We start from the raw sequence: 11493 nt of genomic DNA on the forward strand, positions 1-11493 counted from the left end.
GGAACTGCTGCTGCTGCTGCGGCATATGCGTGCGTGCGTCCATGAGTGTGTGCATGCGTGCGTACATAGCAGCAGGAAGGGTATAATTTTGGTAGATGCTTGATTGCTTGACCAGGGTGAAAAAAACTAAAGGAAAATGGATACGAGCTGGGTGCTGATAATTATTATGTCGTACCAGGTAACAGGTTTGGGTGAAACGAAGGTTCTTTTCGTTAACGAACGAAGCTCCGAAATGATTCTTTACATCGACAAAATCCCACAAACTATTTTTCCCGTACATCACTTGAACCCCAAATCAACAAACGCAACAGTCATAATTGCTATGTTGTGGCTATAATTTTCTTGGAAAATCAAGGACCGCCATCCTAAGAAAAGAACATAAATGATCGGCTGTTGCTGCTACCATTGAGCTGATAATATCCCTGAAACGGTTGAGGTTCAAAGTATCTAACGGTTGACTGAAGTGAAGTCAGTGCACGCATCCGTCAGCGTAGTCTAGAAGCGCAGATGAACGTGTGCATGTGTGGAAGTACACCGTGCAAATGAAGTGTGCACGTGACTCCCGGCGTTCCGACACGTACGGATAATGTAACGTCAAGAGCACATAAAAAGGGAGCTTATCATGCCCATCCAGTGATGTAATTCTTATCACTCGCTCTTCCCATGCATGCCCTGCATTGCTAACTCACACCTCCTCTAAATGCCCACGCGTATCCCCCACCGTCAATAAGAACAAGCTATCCCGCGACAAAAGCATTAGTTGTCTGATGATTGCCTTAGCATTTAGCTACGTGCATGAAACGCAGCGTTACAACGTATGTATATATAATTGGTTGAACCATTCTTTTTGACCTTTGTGGTTACGCTCCGCCCTTGTGGTGTTGAGCACTGTTGAAACCTGGGTATACCCACTTATGTAAAAAAAAAAAAAAAAGGGAGCTTATATACTCTTGATAACATGTTGTGTGGAGTGCAGCCCATCCTGGCGTACAGTGAAATCAAGTGCAGCATGTGAACTGGCGAATACCCGTCCGACGTACATGCACTACAAGTCTGAACTGTGCATGCGCACGATTTCGAAATTTTGACCTTCCTTTGAGTTCTAACGAAGGTTCGCTGCAAATTCTAACGAAGACCTTCCAAAGCTTTGAAAGCTTCGTTTCACCCCTAATGTGTGTGCGTGTGTATGTGTTTGTACCTACATATTTGCACTTGTGTACTGCTTGTATATGCGGAGAAAATAAGGGTACGTTTGAGAAGAATGTGTGGTATTCCTGAGATTTTTCAGACATCATGGTATGTCTGACAAAGCCAGGGCCCAGCATCCTGTCATGTGCATGGGTAGTCTGAATCTGTATGAAACAGGTTGTCTTCTTTCTTTCTTTTCTTTCTTTTCCTTCTTCCTTCTTCACATTCTTTTCTCCTTTTTTCTTTTACATGTATGATTCCAAGACCTTTGGCCGCTGATGAGCTTCTGGCAAGTGCCAGCCCATCGGCCCATAGCCCCTACTTCCCTTTGTTTTGTTTTTCTTGTCACTTTTCATGTCCGCTCTCCTTGATATTTATAGGCTGTGTTTGCTAGTGAAAAAAGTATGTGTATGTGGTATAAAATGCTTGTAGTCCGGTATATGATATCCCCATGGACTAGTGAATGTATTGTTGAGCACAGTATAAACACAGTATGCATACTATCACTTTTGCCGAATCGTTCTGTGCTCAGTTTCAACCTGCTGCGAGAAGCGCGCATTATCTACGGAGCGTTTGAAGAGTTGGACTTGCGAGGCATGAGGTGTGAAGATTCACATGTTGCCACAGCGCTAAAGGTACTATTGCTAATCAATGAATTGGGGTGTGATGCAGTAGCAGTGATACTCCCTGCTGATGGTGCAGAGAGTGTATTTCCATTTGGCGTTGCATGGAAGTGACATGCATTGTTATATAAAGAAATAGACCGAACACTGTTTGAGAAGGGGGGGGGGGCACAGCGAACACAACGATTCAAGGGCTGGACAGGGCAGAAACAATCTTTTGGGTGAAAAACTGAAAAATAGCTCTTGTGATTCGAATGACATGTAAAATAAAATAACGTAATCAAGTAGCATGCTCCACTGTCCGAAGAGTGCTGAATACCCGTATAGGGCAGAGCCTTGTACACAAGAGAGAGATTGGAAGCTGTGTCGCAACTCCGAGTTTCACATATTACTACAATCATCAGGCAACTGATGGCTCCAAAACGGGCAGCCTGAACATAAGGGGGAACAAGGTGAGAAATACTGAGGGGAATCATAGCGAACGAGTCAAGTGGAGGCGTGTAATTGTGTGGATTTGGCACTTAAGTCCCCAGCTCTATTCTATTCTACTTTATTCGCACTGGAACTGCTGCTGCTGCTGCGGCATAGCCTCAAGTCTAAAGACTTAGCAACTTCTCGCCATTCAGGCTGCCCAGTACATATCTGATAACGCATCATTCTCAATGTATGTGTGTGTGTATGTGTGTGTGTGTGTGTGTGTGTGTATGTGTGTGTGCTGTTTGTAGATCTGTGGTCTGTGCATTGCCCCTACTCGTCTCACAGTGGAGGTATGTGAGTGAAGTGCTCACCGACTGTAGGCTTTAACAACGTCCCGCCGGTGTTGTGGTGCGTGTGTGTGTGTGTGTGTGTGTGTGTGTATGTGTGTGTGTGAGGTGTGCACATGTGTGTGTGCAAGTGTCATATGTGTTACCGTAATTTCTGTAGAAAGAGTCGCATGCGGATATACATGTACGTCCTCCCTCTCGCTTGGTGACGAAATTCCGGGGCACACTCAAGTTTGTACTCTTGTTTCTGTGAGCATAGAAGAATAGCCCGATTATATTGGGTTTGTCATTGGCATGCGGCACACCGCCACAGAGACATACACAGCAACTCATGCATAGCAGAAGCCATATACTGACTAGTAGTTGTATGGCAGCCAAGATCAGGCTACTTGAACAAATAATAACGCTCCAATGATCCCCAGCATCGGATCTATCCTTGCTGTCACTGAGCTTGGCAGATGAGCACGGAGTGGAGACTAGGCTACATTGTACTACAGTCTACTGTACTATACCAATACTATACTCTGTATGCCTAGCTACATGTACCACTATACTCTCTGTATGCCTAGCTACATATACCACTCTATTCTTTATGATCAGATGGCTTTTCAGCGGTTCTCTCTGATTGTGCACTGTCCTGTTTGTTATGCAGCTGCGAGAGCTGCAGGCGACTGAGTGCTACCGGCGTGGTCGCATTCAGCTGTGGGAATTCTTTGACTTGATACCCTTGTAAGATACACAACAACCTACTGTAGAGGCAGAACATTTCGTCGGTCAATAATTTCGTCCAACTCCAAAGAAAAGGAGTTCGTCCGGTTGAAAATTTCGTCCATGAATCATAAGAGTGTATAGAAAAGCTGGGCAAATCGACATTAGTCCTACATTTAATTTAGTCCAAAAGCTCCTTGGACGAAAAAGACGAAATTAAATTCCAGACGAATATTTCTGCTTATACAGTATACAACGGTAATACCCAGTCTTGCAAGCCGGGCATGATCGTAACAATAGTCACCATTTTGTGATAGCGTACTCTATTCCATACAAATACTTGACTCTATTCCATACAAATACTTGAAGTAAAGCTAAACAAACAAATATACAAACAAGGAAGACATGTCCGTCGATGGCCGATTGGGGGATTCTACACAGTTGGTGTAGGTATTGGGGAGGATCATTTTATTCTAAAAGTTGACGACAGCACTTCACTTACACATGTTGTGGCATTGCTGTGTACCGCTTAAAAATTTGGAGATTCCACCAACTCGTTAAAAAGATTATTTTGTCCATTTCCGTTTAACTTGTAGGTGTGAGCTCTATTCGTCCAACGCGCAAGAGTGTCCCACGTCACTAGGAAAGCGTAGCGAGGATTCACTGTACCCGGTGAGTTGCAACTAAACTGATCCCAGCGCATTCAGGAAAACCGGGGGGGGGGGGGGACTGTTTATAACATACTGTAGGGGAGATTTTGCATAGTATTCTTGATGTAACTCTTGAGGGGCCATCTGGCATTATCGATCATTTTCACGAAACGAAATAGTTTAGTTAGGACCCCCTCCCCCCCCCCCCCCCCGAACGAAAAATAACAGGTTGACAGGTGGAATGCATTGATGTCTCACATAAGAATATTTTTCAAGACGAAACTCTACTTGACCAGCCCAACCATAAACGGAGACATTGCATTGTCCCTGCCCCCCATGCATTACTTCATCCATTGGCAATAGAAACTGTCTATTGCTTCATCCATTTACCGTGGAACCTGTTTATCGCTTCATCCACATACAGTGGAACCTGTCTATTGCTTCATCCATTTACAGTGGAACCTGTCTATTGCTTCATCCATTTACAGTGGAACCTGTCTATTACTTCATCCATTTACAGTGGAACCTGTCTGTTATGGACATGCTCGGGATCAGGCATATCAGTGTCCTGTATGAGGGGTTTGCTACCTACAGCATCAGCCTTACCACTTAATTGGGAACACGTGTGTTGAGAATGTGGAGGTTCCCTTTGTTGAGAGGTATCTCAGGCTGTGCAGGAGGTTGCCACTGCAGCATGCACTACGTGTAATACATGTACTCGTGTGTAATTATGTGCATCCATTGCTCTTTGTGTGCTACTGTTGGCAGATTGAGAACTTTGAATCCATTCTTATGACTGGAAACGAGCGGACGGACAGTTTTCTTGAGCAGAAGTATCAGGTAGGCTTTGTCGGCTTTGCATTACAGTCTTGGCACATTAGACTAGCTTCAGTCAATGCTGGCTTTGCCGGAGTGCGTCCTTGGCACATTAGAGACTTCAGTCAATGCTGGATTTGCTGTACAGCCTAGACTTGAGTCGTGTTGCGGCCATGGCAACAGTACATTGACGTGTCATCATGGAAGTTGCAAGTGACACCCGGCACAGGGAGCAATACCATTGGATAGATGAAAGTCTCAGCCAAGAAGTCGAGCACCGGCGCGGTCACTACTACTTGTAGTGGCACGTAACACCGAATGTACAGAGTTCATAGTTGACAGCACTTCTGCATGAAGGGCGTGAAGATTAGCTAGCCCATGATACAATTACTGATACAATGATATAATGATATGTACGTCATAGGCGGCAGGGAGACGTGCAAGGCGCAGAGTTCTAATCATCGAGTCTAGGTTGAGTGAGTTATGAAACTTGGCTTTTGCAAGCATACCTACAACTGAGTGCTATCATGGTACAAGACAAAGAGAAGCGTGACGATGACCATCTGGGTTCTTTCTTGCCGGATGATTGCAGAAAGCTCGGCATCAACAACATATTCTGGACACATCTGCCGATAGAAACCCCACAGGACTGTTGGGCTCAGTGAGGCAAGTCCCTCGACGAAGACAGGCAAGTATTACCTGGAGCAAGCCGTGTCTGCAATACAAAACATAATATCGACAGCAAAACTGCCCTCAGAACAAAATTAGGTATTTGTAAATTCCTCCAAGTCACACCATGTGTATGCGTGCACGTGCTATCTGTCAGGCAGTATCTAGTGCCACTGCAGCTGTAGCAATGTGGGAGAGGATTGATGCGGCTGAGAAGTCTGTGAAACTGGCCCGTGCCGGTGTCTGGACAAAGGAGATGGGTGAGCAGTTACAGCATCGCCGTGACCAGGTAGGTGTGTATAATAGTCCATGTATTGGGGTGATCAAGGTGTGTGTGTGTGCCAGTTATGTGTTGCAACGTGTACTGCTGCTGCTGCTGCTGCTGCCGCTGCTGCTGTTGCTGCTGCTGCTGCTGCTGCTGCTGTTGCTGTTGCTGTTGCTGCTGCTGCTGCTGTTGCTGCTGATGCAGTTGCAGTTGCTGCTGCTGTTGCTGCTGCTGCTGCTGTTGCTGCTGCTGTTGATGCTGCTGCTGCTGCTGCTGCTGCTGCTGCTGCTGTTGCTGCTGCTGCTGCTGCTGTTGCTGCTGTTGCTGCTGCTGGTATACAACAAGAACAGTACAGTAAGACAGTGGTCCTCCGATCTGCCGTTTGTTGCTGTATTGTAATGAATAGTGATTACTACTGAATATGGTATTGTAATGGCTGCCTGAGTGGGTAGGTTTGTGGGCTACATCTACAGTCCATGTGATCTGGCTCAGTTGATATTGAACATGAATTATGAATGAGCATTGCATGATTTAGTCTTTCCGGTTGTATCGTGCCAATCTGAATCGACCTGTAGCGGTGTGCTGGCAGAGCAGTCTCATACCCACACAGTCTGAGTATCTACAACAGTCAGTATGTTTTGCCTGACTAGCTGTGATCTCTTGGGCAGCATTGCGACTCTGTACATTGCTTCAAACGCGGCCTTTAGCATAGATTTCTGCTCAGTACATAGTATAGTCTAGATGCTGAGTGTAGAGTAAAACAGAGACTGGGGTTCCAGGCTGTCCAAGAGAGTGCTCAATACCCAGTGGTAGAGCTGGTTCAAACAATAGGAGGACAGAGAAAGTGCGTTTACTCCGAGTTTCACGCACTAAACGATCATCAGAAAACACTTCCTACTGTTTGGCTGTACAGTAGCGAGTCAGTTATCCAACACCCTTGGGGCCGGGCCCTGTTGATCACGGCCGTCGGAACCGGTCTGGCTTTTCCCAGTTGCATGGCCCACTTGATTCGTGCAAAACCGGTGTAAAATTCCAGAGGTCAGGACTTGTTGCTTGACAAGGATTGCTCCCAATGCACAATGGCTACAGCACGACGTCACCTTCTACCAAAACAGCACCAGCCGCTCCTATTGAAAATATATACACGAGTCAAAAGGAAGCGAGCGGGAGACTCGATCAATCGATTGAGGAAGCTGCAAATGGTCAAAAGTGTTCGGGGACCGATGTTACCCATCTTGACCGTCTTATCACAGATACTGTGTGCTGTTTTGTTGGCTTCTGTTTTGTGGTCTTGCATCAGGATCTCACGGTCACAAGTTTTCGTTTTAATTATTTTTTCGTTGCCGTAACAGTACAACGGTGCCTAAATTTGCCCCTTTTCACGAAAAAATCTTCTTTTTTCCGGGAGGCATCCACCCCCTCACGGCCGGTCCACTCCCAAACTGTACCAGACTTGTACACCAAGAACTTTAGGTGCCAACACGTTGCCGGATAACCGGTATGCCAGATGACTGAACACCGGATTAATGACACGCTATTGTACTGCAAAGTCTGTGTGCTGGTAGCCATTGCTGTGCTTGCAACAGTACTACCGTGTGCATGCACAATGTTCGCTAATACAAACAATGTGTACATGTGCGTGCTGCCTGTTGGTGTTTGCTCAACGTTGCTGATGCATGCACATTTGCTTGTCATGATCATCTGGCCGTGAAAGCAGCCTCTACTGGACGAGGGCAGCCCATTCAAGAACATGCTCTTAGAGTCACTGCCGGCAAAGCAGCATGACTGCAGTCGGTGGTACATGGGAGCGACAAGGTCCAGGGGACAGTCTCTACCATCAATACATGTCAGACATGTCAGTCGACGGCCGCAACCTCCAATAGAGGCAGCAGCAGCGGCGGGGACTTCATCCAACACAGGTACACATCATCCTGCCAGCCATTCCTCATCACAAGTGGGCGAAAGAAGCACAGAGTGCGAGTATCGACCTAACCCTGCATCAGCTATTCCCACCAACACTCGCCGAGAGATGAGAAGGAGTGATGCCACCTATGCCGCCGCGTCAGCCAGTCAACAATCCCAACAACCCGACAGTCATGGACAGCAATCGTCAGCCTGCTTGTCGAGTGAAATGGCGATGAGGAGCCCCACTGTCCAGTCAACTAGACACAGACGTGCTCACAGTGGACCAGGGACGCACCATGCTCATGTACACTCTGCCCATGTTGACCAATTATCACCGCTTGTCACAGACAAGGTCAGTTGGTGACTGTTGCTGCTGCTGCTGCTAGTCCATGAGTTAGAATGCTCCGCGGCTCTGTGGCATATTGCTAGAGATTTAGTGAGAGTGGAATACAGGTGTGCTATTGCTACTGTGACTACTGGACAATAACAGCATTGCTGCTTAGGATGATAGTGAGACATGCTAAAGGCAAGGCAGTTGAAGGCACACTGTTATTAGAACTTATTATCCTCTGCCCCTCTCCCAGTACCAGTCATCCCCCTCTCCCAGTACCAGTCATCCCTCTCCCAGTACCAGTCATCCCTCTCCCAGTACCAGTCATCCCTCTCCCAGTACCAGTCATCCCTCTCTCCCAGTACCAGTCATCCCTCTCTCTCCCAGTACCAGTCATCCCTCTCCCAGTACCAGTCATCCCTATCCCAGTACCAGTCATCCCTCTCCCAGTACCAGTCATCCCTCTCTCCCAGTACCAGTCATCCCTCTCCCAGTACCAGTCATCCCTCTCCCAGTACCAGTCATCCCTCTCTCCCAGTACCAGTCATCCCTCTCCCAGTACCAGTCATCCCTCTCTCCCAGTACCAGTCATCCCTCTCTCCCAGTACCAGTCAACCCTCTCTCCCAGTACCAGTCATCCCTCTCTCCCAGTACCAGTCATCCCTCTCTCCCAGTACCAGTCATCCCTCTGTGTACAGCTACCTATTGAGCTACAGTTCAACGTTGTGCCTCACTATCTTTGAATTCGGGTGTGCTGCCGCTGCTGCTGCTGCTGCTGCTGTTGCATCTCTTGGCGCAGGAGCTTGAAGACCACAAGAAGCGGATGGTTGAACTGGCATGGAAGATGATGAATCAGGTGAGTACCTACCCAACTCGGCCTCAGTATGCAGTCAGGTATGGCTCTGTGTAGTAGCCTCAGTATGCAGTCAGGTATGGCTCTGTGCAGTAGCCCATCACCAATACCATTCTCTCCGCAAAGTTGACTGCACACGTTTGAATTGGAAGTGATTACGTCACAAATCGAAGAATTTAGGACTTTTCGACCAAATAACAATTGGTTCCAGTATTCCTCTAGGTATGTATGAAATCATGGAGGTTAAGTAGTGCTGGATGCCCATTTCTACTTTAGTTGTGTTTGGTTGGTGCGCCGCCCCTGCCACCATGGCCCAGTCCACTGTCCCTGCCACCATGGCCCAGTCCACTGTCCCTGCCACCATGGCCCAGTCCACTGTCCCTGCCACCATGGCCCAGTCCACTGTCCCTGCCACCATGGCCCAGTCCACTGTCCCTGCCACCTTGGCCCAGTCCACTGTCCGTTCCACCATGGCCCAGTGCACTGTCCCTGCCACAATGGCTCAGTCCACTGTCCCTGCCACCATGGCCCAGTTCACTGTCCCTGCCTTCATGGCTCAGTGCACTGCCTCTGACTACACATGGCTCCGTGCACTGTTCCAGACTACATGGCCCAGTCTACTGTCTCAGACTACATGGTTCAGTACACTGTCCCTGACACCATGACCCAGTCCAGACTCAATCCAGCTCAATAGAAGTTCATGTCTTCGTTTCATCTTGTTTTGTTCCACTGTGTTAAAGCCTGTACGCGTCCAGTATGATGTTCCACTGTGTTAAAGCCTGTACGTGTCCAGTATGATTTGGAGACGAACTACACTGTAGACGAATCTTGGAACGGATGTTCTGCTACAGAAGGTGAATCTGGAATCGTTGTGTTGGTCAAACTCGATCAAAATGAGCTGAAGGGCCATGGGCCATATCGTGTTTGTTGTGTGTATGTGTTTGTTTGTGTGTGTGTGTGTGTGTGTGTGTGTGTGTGTGTGTGTGTGTGTGTGTGTGTGGCGTGTGTGTGCACGCACATGTGTTTACTGCCATAGATGCGAAGACTACAGGACACCACGAAACTCAGAACACAGAATACTCGTACAGCCGGTGTTGGACGTGTGACTGGTCGTTTTCATCGCTAGCACTAGTGCTATTACTATACCTTGGTCCAGGCACTGGCAGGCAGCATGCTCTTTGCTGAAGTCCATGCATCATGCACACTGCTGCATTGGACTATGGCATAACTGTATGTGAACCCTGCCCCCCCCCCCCCCCCCCCCCATTATAAGTTATAACTTATTTTATTTCCTCTTCATTCAAGTCTAAACTACGGGGAAAGTACGTTACTTCTCATTCTACGGGTACTAGGTCTATCTACAGGTACTAGGTCTATCTACAGGTCTATCTACAGGTACTAAGTCTATCTACAGGTCTATCTACAGGTCTATCTATTATCTGACAAATGTTCACATACAGTACAGGTCAGCCATTAGCAAGTATGCTTGCAGACCTATAGACCGTGAGTACAGGAATCTAGGATGTTTAGTTCTTTATGTACCTCTCCTCGGGTGACTGTTTGAAGACACAAACCTAAGCTAGCCTGACAGCATGACAGCATGTACATGACTGTTTACTTTACACGCTCGGCGTTAAGTGCATGTACGTGTACCGGGCCTACTGCCGTACAGGTGTTGGTCGACTTTGCTCGGGACGCATACTGCAGTGTACCCGATTCTGGAATTGGTTTCCCGATCCAATAGCAGTGGAGCAATAGCGAACAATTGTGCTACTTTCTGGGGAGCATGGTGAAGTATACGTTACGTCTTCTTTACTGCACCAGTGGCATCTAGCAGTGAGTTGCCACTGGCACGCATTTGCCGCAGCACTACTATAATTACGTTTGCGTGTGAGTATTCATGGACGACCTGCTGCTATCGAGAGTAAATAAAGCTCCCAGGGAGCTTATGTACTCTCGCAGATTGAGTATCGCTTGTGCTCTTGTAGCAGTTGAGTATCGCTTGTGCTCTTGTAGCAGTTGAGTATCGCTTGTGCTCTTGTAGCAGTTGAGTATCGCTTGTGCTCTTGTAGCAGGTGAGTATCGCTTGTGCTCTTGTAGCAGTTGAGCACTCTCATGTGGGGTAGTGCCTTTGCTGTTTGCATTACGCAGAGCTCACTAACTTGTCAGTTTGAGCACTCTGGCAAGGTACATTCGGGCCTGGTTTATATCTGGCCTTGGAAAATTTATTTCATTGCTATCAGGTCCGGCCTCGTTTTCTGTGCGGCACTGATGAGTTGGCAAAGAACTAAGGGTTTCCACAAAATTCAAGAAAAAAATCTCAAAATTCAAATTCAAAATTCAAAAAAATTAGGCAAATTTCAATGATAGAATTCAAAAAAATCGCAAAATTTAAAAAAAATTCAGCCAATCACTCTGGTTGCGCCGAAACTTCTGGATATCACCATGGCAACACCATGGTAACGTAAAAATGGTGGCCGAAGAAAAATGGTTGTGGTCCATCTTCTGTCAATCTGCTTTCCAGTTCCGGTGATTATTATTATTTTTTTTGATCCAAGGTTTCTCCATCCACACACTCACAGGTCGATGGGACGATGGCATCCAACAGCTTACTGAAAACCCAAAACCAACCATGCAAGTGGGTAATGTATGGCAAAATTCAACAAAAGGGACTCAAAATTCATAACAAAAATCAAAAATCAAAAAATCGCCAAAATTCAG

General features: G+C 47.0%; 1 protein-coding gene across 2 annotated transcripts; it reads left to right on the forward strand.

The window, feature by feature from the left end:
• Positions 1–1720: 1720 nt before the first annotated feature.
• On the forward strand, positions 1721–10355 carry LOC135823312 (uncharacterized; the record flags this gene model as incomplete). 2 transcript variants are annotated; one of them, XR_010554661.1, is given in 11 exon segments in its annotated part: positions 1721–1823; positions 2537–2578; positions 3228–3304; positions 3880–3955; positions 4702–4773; positions 5342–5441; positions 5580–5707; positions 7401–7940; positions 8719–8775; positions 9809–10155; positions 10187–10355. XR_010554661.1 is itself a non-coding variant. In XM_065336175.1 (10 exon segments), coding segments are annotated over 10 exon segments (1285 nt in total), but the record flags the coding sequence as incomplete, so codon positions are not given.
• Positions 10356–11493: the final 1138 nt, after the last annotated feature.

This window comes from Sycon ciliatum, chromosome 1 (genome assembly GCF_964019385.1).
Source record: "Sycon ciliatum chromosome 1, ocSycCili1.1, whole genome shotgun sequence".
Lineage (NCBI taxonomy): Eukaryota > Metazoa > Porifera > Calcarea > Leucosolenida > Sycettidae > Sycon > Sycon ciliatum.